The 21,668-nt window shown below is 38.1% G+C and overlaps 2 protein-coding genes across 3 annotated transcripts; both read right to left on the bottom strand.

Annotated features, from left to right (window-relative positions):
* Window positions 1–490: 490 nt before the first annotated feature.
* Window positions 491–2,111, bottom strand: LOC110701549 (EP1-like glycoprotein 4). The gene has a single exon (XM_021879186.1). The coding sequence runs from the start codon at window positions 2,064–2,066 to the stop codon at window positions 705–707; it is 1,362 nt and encodes a 453-aa protein (XP_021734878.1). The 5' UTR covers window positions 2,067–2,111; the 3' UTR covers window positions 491–704.
* A 3,872-nt stretch (window positions 2,112–5,983) lies between these two features.
* On the bottom strand, window positions 5,984–21,236 carry LOC110703213 (WPP domain-interacting tail-anchored protein 1-like). Of its 2 annotated transcripts, XM_021880981.1 has the most exons (6): window positions 21,089–21,236; window positions 19,404–20,000; window positions 17,721–18,811; window positions 17,045–17,227; window positions 16,421–16,533; window positions 5,984–6,406 (listed from the first exon to the last, which is right to left on the bottom strand). In XM_021880981.1, exons 2-6 carry the CDS (start codon window positions 19,963–19,965, stop codon window positions 6,394–6,396), a joined length of 1,962 nt encoding a protein of 653 aa, XP_021736673.1. In that variant the 5' UTR covers window positions 19,966–20,000; window positions 21,089–21,236; the 3' UTR covers window positions 5,984–6,393. The 2 variants fall into 2 exon arrangements, with proteins under 2 accessions (XP_021736673.1, XP_021736664.1); XM_021880972.1 differs by lacking the exon at window positions 5,984–6,406 and having other exon boundaries at window positions 16,073–16,533; window positions 21,089–21,235.
* Window positions 21,237–21,668: the final 432 nt, after the last annotated feature.

A 21,668-nucleotide genomic window follows, 5' to 3' on the forward strand; every position in this document is an offset into this window, starting at 1 on the left:
TAAGTGCAATGATCCAACGATAAACCGGAGAGATACATGACGCCTCGAAGCCATGGATAATTGAGTGTGACTGAATTGGGTCAGTTATTGCGGGCCGTTTTGGTTGGGTATGGATGGATAATTAGATATAGGGTCATTTCAAGTCGATTCATTTTGGGTCCACTATGCCTTCGGGACGGGTTCATGTAATGTCAGGTCAATTTGGGTTTCGAGTCAAGTCAGGTTTTGAGTTGAGACTTTAAGTCAAATTCGGGTCGGTCGAATTTTTGGATGAAGTTTGGAACGAGTCATATCAAGTCAGATTAAATCATGGTAGACACTTCAAGTCAAGTTCGAATTGGGAAAAGTAATGCACCCCCTCATTATCAAAGTTCGTAATCCTCCGTTCATTTTTGTTCTTTATGTTTTGTATATCAAGGTCTCCAATGTCTATCTTTTACCACTGCACGAATATATTCAATAAGATATGAGTAAAAATTCTAAAGGATTGTTATTTTGTAAATATATTCAAGCCAAATTTAACAAAATGTTACATGATATGACGAACAATAAAGTGATTAATATGTAATCATTTACTTATCCATAACCAAGGTTAGTCATAGATTATTATTTCATGTTCCACACTATAGGATATGATGATTTTTGACATTATTATAATAGGTTCTTGATGAACCATTAGTAATCTTATTAGCCTGACTAAATTATTAGTTAGACATTTTGATGTAACCTAAATGCTTAGGGTTATCAGTTTTTGTCAAAGTCATGAGATCATAAACAATCCAACATCTTAACTTCTCCACATCATAGAAAAATCCCAAACACTTTCTATCTTTGCTACACTTAGCCTTGCATTTTCTTGGTTTCATAGGACCTTCACCTTCGGTGTACATACAACTGAAATGTCGAACCCCTCGAATCTTGTAGTACTTAGCATCTGTCTCATCACGACTACATCCTCCCACGGTTGGTGGCGCGCAATCTTCGCTCCAACTCATGAGCCCTCTAGGGGAAGGACAAGCCACACACTCGCCTTTGTAGCAAACTCCAAATTTACCGCATTTTTCAGGCATTTGACATTCAGTTGCTCCTAATTGATTACGCGGCAATGGTTCTCCCTTGAAGAGAGTGAACACTTCGTACCAATTTCCATCAAGATTAGGATAAGTATTGACACGTAGTTTACCATCGTAGTCTAGTCGAAGGAAGGAAAGTCTGCTATCGTACGATGTTTGGACAAGTTCTTGATTTGAACTAGATAGCGAATCTGTGGTAGTGTATTGAATGGTTTGGGAAGTGATAGGATTATTATAATCTTTCATTGATACAACATATCTAAATTCTTTGGAAGGTGTCGGTGCAAAATTTTGATCAATTTGATAGTAAGGAAGTGGTGTTGGGCTATTTGGACTTTTGTAGTACAAGGACACATTTTTGGGACTCATCTCTAGGGTGTAGTTCCCTTCCAAATGACTTGTATTTGATGCACGACTTACAAGCTTAGTAGTTACCCCGGCCTTAAGAGACTGGCCTGGTAATAGTGTATCCGAGGGGTAATCAAAACTTTGCCATATAAATTTGTCATTGACATCGTATAACACCATGTTGCCGTCCTCAAGCATCTTCAATCCAACCACACCCTTGTTGGCCGTGTTGGTTTGCCAAACAACGCGGTCATCAACATCAACTAGTACAAGATTTCCGTCTTCCCCTAGGTAAACAGCCGCTCCATTGCTAACCGGATCATTCGGGTTTGCAGCCCAAATCCATTTAGATGGGAAGCCACTGCCTATACTAAGGGTATAAACAGAATTATCGGGGAGTGTATAAAAGCATAATGAGTAACGTGAGCTAGAGATTCCTACAACCCGGTAGTAGGAATCGTATTCAGCCGAGTAATCATCATGGTCACCGAGATTGACATAGAGAAATAGTGAAGGTGGGAAAGATCTAGAAAAGATAGGAGCCATAGATGGGGAATAATCTGAGAAAACTTGATCACAAATCGACGGTGAAATGAGGATGCAAAGAGAGAGGCATAATACGAGGGAATTTATGAAGGCGGACATGATTATATAGCTTGTGATCGATCAAGTGCTAATACATAAGTCCATTTATAGAATTAATTCAATCTCCAACGAAGAAGGGAAAACTTAAATCAACTTAAGTATATATCACTTTATAATAGGACTTGGGATTATTATTTTCCAAGTTGATAGTTTTCTATGATTTTATACAAGTTGATATAAATTATACTTCGAGTTGTAATTATACAGGCATGTTAAGCAGGGCAGTAGTGATAATGCCGCAAAGGACTTATATGAAGCAAATCGTGCACATGGTATGTACTTTGTATATGTTAAATAATAAGTCTCCTAGCTCGAGAAACGATTCGAGTAAAGATCATATACTTGGTATATGTATAGTTGTTAACTTGTTGGGATGAATAGCCAGATTACTGCTTCAACTCTTCCAAAGGGAAGATGAGGAAAGCGCCCATGCCCTTAGTCTAGTGCGGTGGTTTCTACATCACTATAAACTTGGCAGGGTTGACAAAAACTTTTATGTACACCCAAATGTATATAAAGGTGCGTGCATTCAATGTGGTTTTTTTTGCTCATTTGAGGATTTTAAAATGAGCAAAAAATATTAAATGAGCATAAAATATCATAGGGTGCACCTTAGACTCGGGTGCATATACCCCTTAGCGTAGGCCTTATCTTGCACCAGGAAAACTAATGTAAAGCTTATGTTTGATGGTTATATATACCCTGTCAACCATATATCATACACAAACACATACAAATATACAATATTAAAATGCAATAAATCAAGAACTAATCCGAACAAAAATAATCAACAAACAATCAAATCAGAATCGTGAATAAAATTTTCCAATCTTTTTACAAACCATTAGTTTAATTTGTTATATATATACGAATTACTATATTATACGTTAAATGACAACCTATTAAATTATTAATTATATCCATCATAATCATAATTTGCCCCTCCTCCAACAATAGGGTCATCATAATTAGGAGAGCTTGCTGTATGTGGCGGACTAGATGGGCTTGGTTGTTGTGGCAGACTCGAAACTACGACAGTGGCATTAACACGCACTTTTCCGTTAAGTAATCCGGCGTCAACATGTAAATCTACTAGTTCCTGTTAGGTTTTCAAGTAATTCTAAAAACAAGAACTACTTTAACAATTGTGGGAACAAAACCTAACTATGTATAATTGATAATGAATTATACAAAAATCCAAATACAATTCAATGTATTACAACCAAACACCAATTTATCAAAGTAATACAAAAAAAAAAAAAAAACACAAAGAAAACACTAGTTGTGAAAGATATTTTACTTGCCTCTACTCCAAGCTATTACATCCAACATGAACATGAGAAAACCGGTGACCACTTGAGTCTCAATCCTTGACACACTGACTTAGGCGTATGAATACATTCCTAAAGAGTTTAATTTCCCCCACAATGGTGCTTGGGTTTGATCCGGAAATACTCTTTGAGATACAAAAGTCAGCCCAATTGTTCTTTGCACTAAGAAACAAATTGATGATAAATAATTCACAAGAAAGATTAAAATCAAGAAGATTTCTCACAAAAGATTGCAAGTTTTTTGAGAGAAAAATGGAGAATTACTTAGGGAGAATAACAGAGAAAAGTTATGTGTCTATTTCTTTCGACCTCTTCTATAAAAATAGAATCAACCGTCGTATAAAACCGCAAAACGGCAAGAAGCGCGGGCGCGAGCGAAGAGGCGCGTGCGCACCACCACAGCAGCGCGAGCGCGCCACCATGGTGCGCGGGCGTGCCACCTGCCTGCGCGGGCGCGCCACCTGCCCGCGCGGGCGCGCCACCTGCCCGCGCGGGCGCGCCACCTTCTTTGCCTAAAATCTTCGAATTTCCAGAAAGTTAGCGCGACTTTAGCGCGGTTTAGGCGCGGGTCGCGCCATGCCATGGCGCGGGCGCGCCAACCGGAGGCGCGGGCGCGCTTCCAAACTTTTCCAGAATTTCCAGAAACTCATCGCGGTTTATGCGCGGATTTGTCGCGGGTCGCGCCTAACTAGCGCGAGCGCGTTTCAGAAGCGCGAGCGCTCCTCCGACACTCTAAATTATCAACAATCCTCCCCCATTTAGAGTGTCTTCTTTATACATTCTCCAAATCTATCATTTAGCCACATCTTATGCATCAATGTTAATGTCCCTTCGGATTGAATTAACACCTAGTACAACACACTTAACGATGATCATATCCCATGATTTCCATATGGATTGAATCACACGGATATATCCAACCATTCGAAGGTGAAGCACACATAAGATAAATCGAATCATTCATCACTTGACACTTTTAAACAGCCATGTGTCCGTATCTTTCATAAGTTCATCGAAGTCTGTATGTCCTTTTAGACTTCTTGAAGCGGCTAAACTTCGAACTTATATAGGTAGGTTCTCATATACGTAATTGTGCCCTTGTGACAAGACACTCACATTTAGAGCTTCTCAACTCTAAACCTTTGAGAACTTTTAATTGACGCTACCTCATATATCACAAGTACCATAGCAATATGGGTCATTAAACATTGCTAACAAACATCAAAATTGCGATTCAACCACATTGAATCTAAGACTTGATGTTTCTTCAAGCGTTAGATTGGGTTTCACAAGTTTGTGTTTTTTGGACATAAACCCATTCCATTCATAGCAAATATGATGGAATGTCTTGGCATTGCCTTGGTAAAGCAATCCGCCAAATTCATCTTTGTTGGAACATAGTCAAGACTTATGACCCCATCATTGATAAGCTCTTTCACTAGGCTATACCTTAGTGAAATATGCCGAGACTTACCATTGTACACTTGACTATAAGCCTTTATCAACGCCGAATTGGAATCACAATAGATTGCCACCGGTGGCATTGGCTTTGGCAATAAAGGCAACTCTATCATGAGATTCCTCAACCACTCAGCTTCTTTACTAGCTGATGCAAGAGCTATAAACTCTGCTGCCATAGTGGAATTAGCGATGCAAGTTTGTTTCTTGGAAGACCATGAAATGGCTCCTCCTCCAAACATAAATACCCAACCACTTACAGAAGAGTCATCCTCTTTGTAAGTGATCCAACTAGCATCCGAAAATCCTTCTAAAACCGAAGGAAATCCACTATAAGATAGACCATAGTCTAATGTACCCTTAAGGTACCTCAAGACCATCCTTATTGCAACCAATGCTGTGCACCCGGGTTACTAGTAAATCTACTTAGTTTTCCCACAGCCAATGCAATATCCGGTCTTGTACTAGTCATGGCATACATCAAGGATCCAATTATCCTTGAATATTCCAATTGGGAAATTGTTTTCCCCGAATTCTTAACCAATTTGACATTTGGTTCCATGGGGGTGTTCACGGGACACTTATCAAACATATTGAACCGTTTGATCATTTTCTCAACATAGTGAGATTGACTTAGAATAAGTCTTCCATTGTCCCGAATTATCTTGATGCCTAAAATGACATCCGCCTCCCCCAAATCCTTCATCTGAAAAGATGAGGATAAGAATTCCTTGGTCAATTCTACTTGTTGTAGACTTGTACCAAAGATAAGCATATCATCAACATATAGACAAATGATGACACCATGACCTTTGTCATCAAATTTGCTATATATCACTACACGAAAAGGGCAAATTGGCAACGGTTCAAACCCCCCCAAAGGCAACGGTTTTGAACCGTTGCGTATTTGAGGGTTGCTAAATCCCAAAATAATTGGCAACGGTTCAAAACCGTTGCCAACTCAAGCAATTGGCAACGGTTAACCGTTGCCATTGACCTTTTTTTTTTTTTTTTTTTTTTTTTTTTTTTTTTTTTAAATAATTGGCAACGGTTAACCGTTGCCATTGACCTTTTTTTTTTTTTTTTAAATAATTGGCAACGGTTAACCGTTGCCATTGACCTGTATTTTTTTTTTATTTTGGTAAGTAAGCAAAAGGCTAATAATCTCAAAGGCAACATTTTAGGAGGTAATCATTTTTTTTTTTTTGGTAGGTAAGAAAGGGATATCATTACTAAAAGAAAAAAGGGCAAGCCCTCATAAAGTACAGTCGCACCGTGTCCTCATACACAAATAAATACGCTACGTGAAAAAAATACAAACCCCTCCAAACTTGGAGATTACAAACAGCAACAAACCAGAAAAAAAAAAGAAAGAATAACAGCAGCAGAAAAGAAACCTCCAGAATCAGCAGCAGCAGCAGCAGCAGGCAGACAACATCAACAGGCAAAGAAAAGCAGCGACAACAAGCAGGGACAGCAGCAGCAGGGATAGCAGTAACAGCAGCAGCAGTGACAGCAGCAAACCGGAAAGCCAGAGCTCAAACAAATCCTCTGCGTACCAGACAGAAAGTAGGGCAGCAGCACCAAAACCAATCACAGCAGATGAAAGAGGAAACAATATAAAAGACTAGACTCTAGGTATAAGTCTTCCACAAATCACTAATTTATTATTGGTCAGATATCAGTGACGAATTAAACATTCAGCTCTGGTTTTCCAGCAAAGTGTATATTTAAACACTTTTAAGAATCAGTTTTCAATGTGCCATAAGATTATATGAAATACTTAGTTTCAAATTCCACTCAGAAATTCAGAATATAAAAGCATACAATTGAAAGTCTTCCCTTGATATGAATGTACTAGTATAAAACTATAAATGTACTCCAAGGAAAATGAAATTCCCACACACACAAAAAAGAAAGGGTCAGTCCATTACACACCACCTCTATGCCCTCCCTCAGCCCCTCAGATGATGAACTCTCTGTCCTTAAATCCAATCATGGGTGACATCTTAAATCCATCAGAGAGATTGTAATTTGATCACAAGAAATGAAATCCTGTTTGTTACCTCAACAATGTTATAATTGGAGCAAATCAAACAGGCCATTTCAAAATCAGCTGAGTCCCTTCATCATTTAGATTTAGTAACAAGAATGATCTCTCAAATTAAATAATTGAGATCTTAGGGACTCTATATTGCAAAATCAGACCACGACAAAGGGACTCACTATATTGCAAAATCAACCACCATAACCCCAACAGGGAGTCACAAAGCATGTTATTGGCAACCAAATCAAGCACAACAAATTAGTCTAGCAAATCAAATACCAACAACAAAATTCACACACCCCCTGGCCAGCAACTAATGTTACTGGCAACCAATCAAGTACATACAAACCTCCTTCTCAATGCAACCAAAAAATAATCAATAAAGATAAGGGTTCAGAAATCGTCACCGGAGGAGGGTCAATTTTCCCCTCATTCGAACCAGGACCTGACTTCACCAATGCAAACACACACCAAACAAAGCCCAGCTCAGCAGCACACAGACAGCAGCAAAGACAGAGAACAGAACCCAGCTAGCAACACAGCAGCTCAGAACAGCAAAAGAGTTCAAACAAAGCAAAACAGCTCAACAGACTACTATAGAGCACAGCACAGCAGCAGGGGCTCACAGCAGCACACAAACAGGATCCACCCAGCTAACCCCAAACAGCAGCAACAGTTACAGAGCAGAGCAAAACCAGCAAACAAATAGCAAACAGCAAGACCAACAAGCTCAGCAAGCTATAGAATTTAGAGTTTCCTGGGCAGCAACACAGCCACACAAGCCTTAGGCTCAGAGTAGCCCCCCAGCACACCAGAGAAATCTTTTGAACCTAGTCCATCAAATAGGGTATTTTCACTCAAAGCAATCTTGAAAGTGGGTTCCTCAACAGAAACTTCAAGTTGAAGTCGCTAGAGCTTCCTCACTTTACAATAAGCAATCAGTTGAGTCCCTTCATCACTTGGAACTTACACACAGTGATGCATTATATGTGTCGGGACTCAGTGCATCTAGCAAAGGACCTAATAGGGGACTCAGATGGTATTAGGCAAATACACTCAACATCATACCAATAAAAGCTCACATCAGAACCTCAAATTAGGCAACACCAGGTAACATCAGGCCACCATAATGGTAACAACAAGTAACATCAGGCCACCAAGTAACATCATACTAACATACTAACAACAAACAGGCCACAAATAAAACCAACCAGGTAATTCTTGAAGTTCACTATTAATTACCAACCTTCCTCAACAGCCTAGAACACCAACAAAAGGGAAGATTACAACAAAAAAAAGTTGCCAAATATATCTAGCACAAAAATTAAAAGCCTTAAATCTTTAACAAGATGATCAATTATAATCACATGAAGTTCCACGTTTATAACTGAAATAGGATCAGGACCGTTTTCAGTAATCAGCAAACTGCATATTGTTTAATACGATAATCCATCTAGATTACATGTGTTAACCCTATATACGAAGTATAGATCAAATTTAGACCCAATCCCATTTATGGCAATCAGCAAATTGGTCCCATAAGCAACTCAATTGACAGTTTCCAGTTCCCCACCAACTCACCAAGCATATTTCCAAAAGTCCAACAAATTTCTTACCTTTATACAAAGAACGAACTCGAACAAAGACATGCTCATACAAGGTTTAATACTTAACCATTTTTCATGAAATTTGTTGCAAAACACTCCTTAAACATAGCATAACAACATGGAACAAACAATTTCAAGAATAATGGACCGAATTGAAAACTCCCAAATTCGAAATTTAGGGTTTTTTTGTTCGATTTTTCCCAATTTTGACCAAAAAAACTGTAAAATTATTTGACAAAATCTAATAACCGAATGAAATATTAAAGACAAAAAATAACTTAACTTAACCTCTTGCCTCGTATTTCGCCTCCTCCTTTCCGCAATTCGTACCCCAAAAATCCCAAAAATATACGGTTCTGAATTACCCCAAAAAGGCGAGAAAGACGAGAAATAAGGGGAAGGAGAAACAGAAGGGGAAGGAGAAACAGGAAGGAGAAATAGAAGGGGAAGGAGAAGAGAAAGAGATTCAAAGAGGTTAGGGAGATTCAGAGAAACAGGGGGAATAGGGGAAGGAGAAGAGAAAGAGAGCGAAGGAGAGGAGGGGGAATAGGGGAATAGAATGTATACGGGTTTTTTTTTTTAGAGGTTGGCAACGAATCGTTGCCAACCTCTACCCTTTTTTTTTTTTTTTTTTTTTTTTAAATAATTTAATCAATTGGCAACGGTTAACCGTTGCCAATTTAAAAAAAAAAAAAGGGGTAGAGTTGGCAACGGTTTTCATGAACCGTTGCCATAGGGGGGTTGCCTATTTCTGTTTTTCTACTAGTGTATACACTTATCAGCTTGATTCACCTTGAATCCAAAAGACAAAATTGTGTCATCAAATTTTCGATGCCACTGTTTTGGTGCTTGTTTAAGTCCATACAATGACTTAACCAATTTACACACCTTATCTTCTTGTCCTTCCAAAACAAACCCTTCGGGTTGTTTCATGTACACTTCTTCCTCTAGATCTCCATAAAGGAATGCCGTTTTGACATCCATTTGATGGATTACTAGATTATATACCGAAGCCATTGCAATTAATAACCTTATAGAGGTGATTCTTGCAACTGGTGCATAGGTGTCAAAATAATCAACACCATACTTTTGCCTAAAGCCTTGGATAACCAATCTGGCTTTAAATTTCACTATGGAGCCATCCGGTCTCCTTTTCCTAGTGAAAATCCACTTGCAACCAAGAGGTTTGCAACCGGAAGGTAAATCCTCTAAGACCCAAGTGTTATTTCCCATGATGGAATCCATCTCATCATTTATAGCCTCTTTCCAAAATGCACTATCTTGGGAAGATATTGCTTCACTATAAGTTTTTGGGTCACTATCCACATTGAAACAATATGGAGTAGTGGAACTAAGGACATCCCTAGATCCTTCAAACAAATAAATTATGAAGTCATCTAGAGGATTCCTAATTTTCCTTTCTCTAGTACTTCTCCTCAATTGAGGAGTTTCAACATTCTCATTATCGAATGCACTTTCATGAGTTTCAAGTTGATCATTCAACTCTACTATCTCCCTATCATTGGCACTAATTTGTAGATCTTTCGGTCTACTCATTGATGAAAATCGGTTTTCATCAAAAATTGCATCTCTTGACTCTATAACTGAATGAACAGATATATAGTCATTTTGTTCTATTACATAGAACCTATAGGTTTTGCTATGCTCAGCATACCCTATAAATATGCAATCCAAGCCCCTTTCACCGAGCTTTCTTTTCTTGTTGCCGGACACTCTTACGATTGCCCTACAACCCCAAACTTTGAGATACTTCAAGTTTGGCTTTCTTTTGTATCAAAGTTCATAAGGAGTAGATTCTTTTCCCTTTGTGGGAACTCGGTTAAGAATGTGACATGCTGTCAACATAGCTTCACCCCAGAACCCTTCACTCAAATCTGAGTAAGACAACATGGAATTAACCATTTCTTCTAGGGTTCTGTTCTTCCTTTCAGCTACACCATTTGATTGTGGTGCATAACCAGCTGTAGTCTCATGAATTATACCTAAAGATTGGAAATAACTTGGATCATAGTATTCCCCTCCCTTATCAGTTCTAATTCTCTTAATAAATGAATCTACTTGCAATTCTACTTCCCTTTTGTAAATATCAAACTTGGTATCTTTTGTTCCCCAAAGAAGGAGTACTATGAAAATCACACAAGTCACTATGGATTAGTTCTAAAATGTTAGAACTTCTCTCAACTCTCTTAAATGGAGTTCTAGTGATCTTGTTCAACATGCAAGTAGAACACTTATTAGGAGAAATATCACAACAAGGAATTAACTCTTGTTTGGACATAAACAGCATTTTATTATAATTAACATGTCCTAATCTAGAATGCCACAAATCAAACAAATTTAAATCAACATGATTATCACTTGCATCAACATTCATACAAACATCATCAAATCCATACATGTCTTTCAAAGAAAGCTTAAATAATCCATTACATAAATAACAACGACCTATGAAATTTGTTCCTCTAGTAATTATACACCTATTAGCTTCAAACACTAATTTATAGCCAAGACTATTCAGGGAAGGCCCCGATACAAGATTCCGACTAATATCCGGAGCATACAACACATCCCTAAGAATGATTGCATTCCCCGAACTAAACATTAGTTCTACTTGTCCTCTACCAAGGACCTTGATGGTTGAATTGTTTCCCATAAAGAGATCTTCTCCATCACCAACCTTGTGAAAGGTTTTGAACCAATGCCTCATCTTGCATACATGCCTTGAAGCCCCCGAATCAATCCACCATGAGTCATCATCCTGCACCATAAAAATGTTAGGATCCGTTGCATTTAAATCCAAACCGGAATTAAATTCAACCTCATGAATTGGATTACCTTTGGTGGGTTGTTCCTTGCTAGTGCTAGCATGACCCTCCTTGGCTTTCTCCATCCTTTTCTTGTAAGAAAAGCAGTCCTTCTTGCGGTGACCAACTTTACCGCATTCCCAACAAGCAAACTTGTTATTGTTTGCTTGCTTCTTGGACTTTCCCTTGAAAGAGGTATTATTCTTCCTCTTTCCAATAGTGGAAGCACAAGTTTTTCCTTCCTCTACCAAATTAATGGTAGATGAGCTAGGATTCTCATCCTTAGCACTTTCCATGGCTTTTATCCCTTCTTCAACTTGAAGATGGGTGGCCAACTCGGACAAAGACATGTCCTCTTTCTTGTGTTTAAGCTCATGCTTAACACTTTTCCAACTAGCAGGCAACTTGTCAATTATACTTGAAACAACAAACAATTCACCCATAGAAATACCATGTTGTTTCAAGTTCCCATAGATTCGTTGTAATTCATGAAATTGGTCCATTATGGACCGACCATCAACAAACTTGAAATTATTAAAATTACTTACTAAAAACTTCTTACTTGAAGCATCTTCAGCCATATATTTGCCTTCTAAGGACTCCCAAAGCTCCTTAGCTGACTCCACATTTTGATACACATCAAAAAGATCATCTTCCATACCATTCAAAATATGACCACGACAAATAAAGTCATCGTTGTCCCATTTTGACATTTCCCGAACATTTTCCAAGGATTCTTTCTCATGTTCACTAGGCCTTGCAGTACTAATAACGTAGGCTACTTTCAAAGATGTAAGAAGAAAGTACATCTTCTTCTTCCATCTCCGAAACTCCACACCGTCAAACTTCTTGAGTTTGACAAAATTTGTGGTCAAATCTTTCACACTAGACATGCTTGCTAAGTATTAAACTCTTTAGATTGTTAGGTTTTCAAGTAATTCTAAAAACAAGAACTACTTTAACAATTGTGGGAACAAAACCTAACTATGTATAATTGATAATGAATTATACAAAAATCCAAATACAATTCAATGTATTACAACCAAACACCAATTTATCAAAGTAATACAAAAAAAAAAAAAAAACACAAAGAAAACACTAGTTGTGAAAGATATCTTACTTGCCTCTACTCCAAGCTATTACATCCAACATGAACATGAGAAAACCGGTGACCACTTGAGTCTCAATCCTTGACACACTGACTTAGGCGTATGAATACATTCCTAAAGAGTTTAATTTCCCCCACAATGGTGCTTGGGTTTGATCCGGAAATACTCTTTGAGATACAAAAGTCAGCCCAATTGTTCTTTGCACTAAGAAACAAATTGATGATAAATAATTCACAAGAAAGATTAAAATCAAGAAGATTTCTCACAAAAGATTGCAAGTTTTTTGAGAGAAAAATGGAGAATTACTTAGGGAGAATAACAGAGAAAAGTTATGTGTCTATTTCTTTCGAAACAACCTCTTCTATAAAAATAGAATCAACCGTCGTATAAAACCGCAAAACGGCAAGAAGTGCGAGCGCAAGCGAAGAGGCGCGGGCGCACCACCACAGCAGCGCGAGCGCGCCACCATGGTGCGCGGGCGCGCCACCTTCTTTGCCTAAAATCTTCGAATTTCAAGAAAGTTAGCGCGACTTTAGCGCGGTTTAGGCGCGGGTCGCGCCATGCCATGGCGCGGGCGCGCCAACCGGAGGCGCGGGCGCGCTTCCAAACTTTTCCAGAATTTCCAGAAACTCATCGCGGTTTATGCGCGGATTTGTCGCGGGTCGCGCCTAACTAGCGCGAGCGCGTTTCAGAAGCGCGAGCGCTCCTCCGACACTCTAAATTATCAACAGTTCCGGCGGACCAGGTACAACAACGGTATCATTAACGAGCCCTTTTCCATCGAGTAATCGAGCGTCAATACGTACATCATCTGTGAAAGCTAAGACTACCAAATAGAGATCAATGATATAATTGAGTAACCACTTCATCTTCAACCCTATAATTTTATGATAGAGAATTTAGAGGAGTGCGTAGTTATGACTTGTGATTTTGAAGCAACATATAGCATTTGAAAAGGCAATAATTCCAAATAGAAACTATTTTATTTAATTGCAACTAAACAACGTTATGTGCTTCCCATTTTCTCCACTAACTATCTTTATATATTCGATTATTCGCTATCTTAAAAAATCCATACTAATCTATGACTTACTATAGACAATAATAAAACCACGAACTTAAAAAAATCAAACAATTATTCAAATCAATAATCTATTTGTAACATGAATATCAGAATATGCCAACCTTTCCAATTTCTCCCCTTCTCCTAAAGGCCTGAACAATGCACAAACTCCCCTCAAAGTACGCCGCAGTATAGTAAAGACGTGCTACGCGTCCATGATTGTGATCATGTTGTATTCTCTCTTAACAATATCGTAGCATCATTACATAAATTCAAAGAAAGAAATACATACAACTACAAGTCTACACCAAGCATAGATGTAAAGCATATATTTCATAAACAGCAAAATCATCAAACCTGACGAAAACTATCATCTGCATTCTTTTCTTAGGATTGATAAGGGTGACTCAAAGGTCTCGACGTAAAACATAGCATCCTGATAAACATCCTTGTCGAATATGTAGTACATCCAATCAAAACTTCCAGTCGCTGTTACAACCGAAGAATAAAATTCAAGAATTCTGAGGTAAGTCTTCAATGGACACAAAATAATCAACCCATTCAGAATCCACACGAATCCAAACCATATCTGGAATAATAGTTGAATGTATGCCCAAGAACCCATTTATTTCACATAATTGAAATTTCCAAGTTACACAAGTCAATTGCAATAACTCTGACGGCCCTAATACCGTTTCAAATTCCTCATTCTCCAAACTAAAAACGACGATGAACACATCTTCAGAAAGTAAGTGCTCAGTGGTTTCTTCTATCCAGTGCAATCTCTCATTAACCAGAACCCCTCTTCCTTCAATTAGATACGCAGATAGTTCATATCCACTCGATTCACTGAGTGAATACCGATATCTGTTTCCATTTGTTGACCCGAAGTGAATAAACAAAAATCAAGTCATCAGAAGACTTACAAAGGGCAGCAACTACAATCTTGTAGTTATCTTCAGACCATACATACCCAAATCCAGTGCAAATTTGCATTTCTGCATGATCATATCCTGTAAGCGGGCTATCCTCCAGGGTATGACATTCATCGGTACAAGGATTCCAAATTCTAAAACAGCGATAACCACGATCAGCATAGCACACCAAACCGTTGCAAGAACCCACCATATGGCAGTACATAGCTCGAACAGTATCAGGTTCCTCGTCTAAAGCATCAACCGAACCCTAAATATAAACTCGGTCACCCCTCTCATCCTTCCGAACTGCATAGTTCTCTAAGAACCGAGCAGGATCCTCGTAATTTCGGATGAAAGCTGACAAGAATACACTGCGCCGAGACATCACCGCTTGTCATCATATAGCGTTCAAGGTGTGACCACGAAAAATCACTGCCCGAAATTGTGGAATACCACTCTTTAGAAACAGACTTAAACCGGAGCAAAGACTTGACTAGAAGTCTTGTGAGGATTTCATCAGTGATAAGGTGCTGTGGCAGTTCACGTCGGAACTCATCATCAGGATCATACTCATCAATATTTTGTACCATTGTGTACAATTCAACAGGGGGGTGTTAAATACCGCCAACAAAAATGATCAAAACCGCCAACATTTAGTGTGAATGGACAACCATGCCCTTAGTACTTCACCACTATCTTCCCTCTTGCCACCAATCACTGACACCTTGACACCACCACCCTAATCGGCGACAACCACCACCACACTGACCGGCAACACCACCCTGACCGGCGACGACCACCACCATCCCCTCAATGACGACCCACCACCTTCCCTCGTCGGCGGGAAGGTAGTGGTATTTTTTTTTTTTATTTCCGGCAACCGTACCAACTGGAGCCCAAAACCGGTTACCGGCCACGGTAATCGGTTTTGGGCTTCGGTTACCATGGAAATCGATTACCGCGCACGGTAACCGATTTTGGGCTCCGATTACCGCGGTTGCCGAAAATAAAAAAAAGCCGCCACCTTCCCGCTGGCGAGGGAAAGTGGTGGGTCGTCATAGAGGGGGATGTGGTGGGTCGTTATAGAGGGTGATGTGGTGGATCGCCGGTAAGGGTGGTGGTGGTCGTCGCCGGTTGGAAGGGATGGTGGGTCGCCGGGGAGGATAAGGGCGGGGTGGTGAAGTAGTAAGGGCATGGTGGGATGTGGTGGGTCGTTATAGAGGGTGATGTGGTGGGTCGCCGGTCAGGATGGTGGTGGTCGTCGCTGGTCGGAAGGGATGGTGGGTCGCCGGGTAGGATAAGGGCGGGGTGGTGAAGTAGTAAGGGCATGGTTGTCCATTTCCGCCAAATGATGGCGGTGGTGATCATTTTTTATGGCGGTGTTTAGCAATCCACTTCAGCAAAGGTTCTTTCAGATTTCAGATATTATGGATAGAAATAGGGTTATAAGAGACGGTTTTTTGGGAAGGATCAATTTATAGAGTTGGATAGGAAGACAAATGGATAACCCAAAGGCTAGGAATAATGCAAAAACTGTTCAGTACAGCTGCAGTTGGAATTATCCATGGTACATTTAAATGCTGCCAAATTCCAAAATCAAGAAAGATGAAAAGTCTCACTATTCTCCCAAAATAAAAGAGGAAAAATGCATATGAAACAATTGCGTGCATTAATGATAAATCTATGGAAAAGTTTCAAGTAGAATACCATAAAGGAGGTTGAATTCTCAACTTCTTCCCAATATAAAAAAATGGGTAATAGTGTATTGGCCAAAAATATTCCACCTATAACCTATGTACTCAAGAGTATTGGATTTTCAACTAGCCTGTGTAGTAATCTAAGGATGCACTAGCCGCTGCAAAATTCACTAAAAATTACACGCGCTTTACTGCAAAAGCCGAACCTAAGTTCCTCACTAAAACGGGCAATTTTCTGCTTTAAGAAAACACACTGCCAAAATTGCAACTAACACTACAAGACTTGCCGAAATTACATACTTGACATTTAGCCGCCCTGCATCAATTGTCCTAACTGTTTCAAGCTTGGAGTCCAAATTCTGTGGTTCCGACTTGAATTCGCTGTCCAAAACATCCTCTGGAGACTTCTGTGCCTAGAGATTGTACAGAATAAATTACTATGTATCAGTAATGCATTATCATAAGCACCATATCAAAATGAAAGCAAAGACCCCAAATTTAGTGCAAAGTGACACTCCCGGTCCTATATATGTGTGTGTGTATGACTGAGGTACATCTAAACTTAGCAATTCCCCACCGCCAAAAAAAAAAAATCTATTGTTTGTCAAAACATTAGCTGCAATTCTTGTCTAATTAAAAATTAACGCTCAGTAAATATTGACAAACAAAAAACAAAACTACTGGAGCCAACCAAACCCAAAAAGAATGCATGGTTCTAAAAAAAATGGTAAATTTCAAAGCTAAATTCACACAGAGACCACACCTACCAAAAATTAGTCTACATTTTATTATAATGTGGTATGTATTCCTTCAATGATTATCTTCATTTCACCCTTATCATTTCATTATAATGATATTTTGTGAAGTAAATTTGTCACCTCCATCACTATATTGAGGTATTTGCAAAGACGATTCCACTCATACCTCTACAGCATCAGACTCTTCTTTAATTTCTTTCCCATCATTGGCAGAATGCACACGATGCGCAGAAGATAGAACCCCTTCCTCAGTTTCCCCAACTTCATGATTCATAGAATTGGATGAGACTTTGTTTGCCATGTGTAGTTTATCTACAAGAGCTCTATTTTCCATCATTAACCGTGATAGCTGCACACAACATAATCAGAAGATTATATCTTGGACATATTCATGGACTACACCAAATTTCTTATGGTTATGTGCATCAAATTTGTGCAATAGCAGTTTGAAGTTGGCTCAAATCATGCAATGTATTCTGTTTCAAGATATACAGCACATACAATATATCATCAGCCATAACAACGATGACAAATCTTAGAACTCACATACCTAAATAGAAAGGTAAACAGATTTAAAGCCACACAGTTCCAGAATTCCAGCTCTTAAGGACTTAATATAACGTATATTAACATATTTTATATGCACACACTTGAAAAACAGCAAATGTCACTATACCACTGATTTGACTTCACTAAGACTCAATATTCAATAACAGAAGCTGTTTTGAAAACTGAAGATTGTTACACAATGAACCCTAAGCAAATAACAACTGACGAGAGAGTACGACTGAAATTTGCATATTCCAACATTCATACATTATATGAGACAATCAACAAATTACCTGTTTGTGAAGGCGTTCTCTTTCAACGGCCAGCCGCATGACCATATCTGTTATCACTTTGCTACGAATACTTATATCCTTTGCAGTTGCTCGTTTAGTTTCTTCTGCTTGTTGCAAAGATGCCTTCAAGCATTCTAATTTACCCCTAAGGAAAACCAACTCTTCATTCTGCTCTGCATGGCTTTCGGATAATATAATGCATTTATCTTCTGCACTGTCAGCCCTAGCATCTGCTTCTAACACTTTTGACTTCAGTTTCTCAATTAAAATCTCCATGTCATCAATCGAAGTATACAACATGGTTTGTTTCTCCTGACTTGCTTCCACTGATGCCATAGCCTCTTGTAGTTGTATATCTGTCTCCCTTAGTTGCTTTTCCAGTGAATTAACCTTCTCAACAGAGACTCCACTACTTTTCAGAAAATCCAGTTTCTCATTAAGTTCTTTATTAGCTTCTTCTAGCGACTTGGATTCAGCTTCTACCTTCTGAACCCTGCTTTCAGCTATGAAGAATTTTTCTTCCAAATCTTTAATCCGGTCACTCTTGCCATCCAAAGAAGCATTTCCATTTACCATTGCAGATTCTGAAGCTTTTAACTGCTCCTCCAAGAAATTCACCTTCTCTTTCAATGACAAGGCCTCCAATCTGTTTTTTTCTGCAAGTTCCTGCATAGCAGCCTTTTTTTCCTCCATATTTTGAACAGTTTTTGTGCATTCTTGAAACTCTGTGTTCATTTCATTTTCTCTGCGAAGTGCACAATTTATTTGTAGTTGGCTTGATTGGAGCTTACCAATTAACTCTTTTGAAATTCCCATGAGCAAAGCTGAAGCAATGTCAGCCTCCAAGAAACGGGAATAGACAGCTGTGGTTTCTTCTTCAACAGACAAGAATTTTTGTTGCGAAAAACGAATCTTGAGTTTCATCTCATTCCGAGCTTCCATACATTCTTTAAGTTCGTTCTCCAGTTCAAGTTCTCTTGCCAAAGATTTTTCCAGCATCCTCAGTGTATGTGTCTGCGAGGTTTGTATTTTCAGCTTTGCCATCGTGTTTAAAAAGTCAATATCCCCTGAATCTTCCTTGTCTTCATCAGCTGTATTAAAAATTTTATTACAACATCTAGAAAGACAAGTGAACATTAATGACACATTACTACCTCAGAAACATAATTTATTGTTTTTCTTTTTGGGAATTCGAGAAGTTTATCATGATCCATAACTTGATAGGCAAGGAAAACACAATCACAGGACAACGTTTTTCAGGAAGTAAGCTTCTAAGTTACACACCATAGACATTGTTGATAGAACTGGGAAGGATTGCAATCAGAAAGAACAAAGACAAGGACCTCATGTAAGATGTAGTAAAAATATCTTGAGGATCCAACCACTATCGACTAGCATATAGCTCATAATCTTCACCGTCAGCAAAACAGGAAACAGAAAATAAATCATGCACAAGCATTGGAGAAATCTTTCATATGTTTCGAGCCAATAATCACATTAGAAATACAAGGACACAGTGTTACTTTCATGTTCTTTTTCTTAACCATAAATATACCAGAAGTCACAAGCTTGACCAACAATACTGGCACCAATACCTAAATTTCCCTTCCACAAGAACAAGTTAAATTACAGTTCTTTAACATGAAAACTAGTGCAATTAGTCAAATTGAAAGGGTTTCTTACACATTTCCTCTTGGTTGACACCTGATAAGATCTTCTGGAAATTGGAAGATTGCGCCATCAATTCTGAGACCTGTTCTTGTAATTGCTTTATTGATTCTTCAGCATCACGCAACTTCTCTCCTAATGCCAAAAAACCTTCTCCTAGATGTTTGTGTGAAGAAATTACTTCACAAGTATTATTGATCTCTGACTTTATTTTACCAATGAAGATAGCCATCTCCCTGACTTCTGAATCAAATATTCCAGATAAAATATCAAATTCCAGTGCCCTCCCATCAGAATTAACCAATGTATCCTCATCTTTTGCTGAAGCAAAATCTTCAAAGTCATTCTCCCTTGCTGATACATGCATCATAAGTTGGTTCAAATTAGCCAGCTTCTCTGAACAACAAGCTATATCCAGCTCGATCCTAATTATAGCACTCCCAGCCTCTCGTTTCACCTCTTTATTAGATGAGGCATCCTCCGATTTCTCCTTAGCAATTGATACTGCCTCTATGCTACCACCAAGATCATTTTCGACAACTGAACCAGTTGTATCATGAACAGAATTTGTATCCATCTAAATGATGTTGATTGTTGATCTTGTCTCAAAGCCTGATAAAGATGGTGACAAAAAAGAGCCTGTAAGTTCTAACTTCTAAGTAAAAGCACATGTTTACCAAGAACATTCATCAAGTAAATAGTGTCTTTGTAATCTAGCACCCCTTCCCAACCCCTCCACCCCGCATTCCTCTTGGTCTCGGTAGGATGGTGGTAAGCTGAGAGAGTACAAAGAACAAAGGTATCGGCAATTTGTCATATTGCAAATCATGCCACAAAGCAACATACAAGAGATGAAGGAAATGAAAACACACATTATGAGCCTGACCGGTTTGATTATGACAAAAACTTCAAAGTTCTGCAATTAGTATTCAGCAGATCGCCCATTTAACTACAAATGACATTATATTGTGGGGTTTGTAACAATAGTCCAAGTTTGATCTCGAAAAGTAAAAGCCGGAAAAATACATGCCTTTCCTGTATAAGCTCAATAAATCAATAGAATACATACTATAAGTTGAATTTACAATGATTTGTTCACTAAAATACATAATTATAAGCATAGGTTTAATGCCTACTATTCAAACTTTCCCCTGATTTCATCAAGTATAAAAAGCAACACAGATTAGATTTGGGAGGGTGGGGAGAGCAAATTGGCCCACACAAAAAAAAAAAAAAAAAAAAAAAAAAACAATATCAATATTAACATCAAAACTACTCCTATTATGTATTGCAGTCCTAATAAATGATGTAAATCAATCACATTAAATATGAAGGAAATAATTATAGTCATAATAATTAATGCAAATAATATAAAAATTGAAAATTAAAATCCCATCACATTGCAAAATATTCTAAAATTTCCATAAATTAACCCCCATTACAACTACTAAAAAAAGCTCACAAGAACCACCTTTAATTTATACTATAGTATCATAAAATCCCATCAAATAAAGACACAATTTTTACAAGAAAAAATAGAAACTACCCATCAATTATATCGGCATCTAATACTAAAATACCCAGATCAATGAGCTTCTTCCCAAAATTATAATTAGATTTCAAAGCTCCATTTTCATTGAATTGTGAACAATTAAATTAAAATAGAAATTGAAAATAATCATCAAAAATGAAATATTTACCTTAATTTTTAAGAGGAATTGTGTAGTGGGGTTTGTGGAAGAGAGAGATGAAGCAGAAACTGCAGTTTGCTTGGAATCACCGTAGCAGATGTGCTCTCCAGCTTTTGTTGTTTTCTCTTTATTTTTTATTTTTTTTTTATATATTTCCCTTTTATGAAAAAAAAAGTAAATACTGTAATAAAAATTCAATTGCATTTTTCAGGAAAAGAATAGAAGAAACGAAAAGAAAAAGACATGATTGCAGCACTACACGTGTATAGTAAAGTGGGTTTAAATGTTTAATCATGCTTCACACGTGTCAGGATAGACGCAGTCATTTTTTTTTAATCCGAGGGCAGATCAGAAAAAGAGATTAGAGAAGTAAAGTTATTCATCAAAATACATATTCAACTTTTACATGAATATGAGGATGTCTTAATTGAGTTAATTCATCAAATAAGTTGTTCGATTTATTTTAACGTATATTATTGGAATATCAAGTTTTTATTAAAATTTCATTTTATATAATAGCAATAAAAAATGGTCAAAGTTGATAACAAAATAAAAAAAATTAGGTGTGTCAATTATTTTGAAACGAAGA

Source organism: Chenopodium quinoa, unplaced genomic scaffold, assembly GCF_001683475.1.
Source record: "Chenopodium quinoa cultivar QQ74 unplaced genomic scaffold, ASM168347v1, whole genome shotgun sequence".
In the NCBI taxonomy this organism is placed as follows: Eukaryota; Viridiplantae; Streptophyta; class Magnoliopsida; order Caryophyllales; family Amaranthaceae; genus Chenopodium; species Chenopodium quinoa.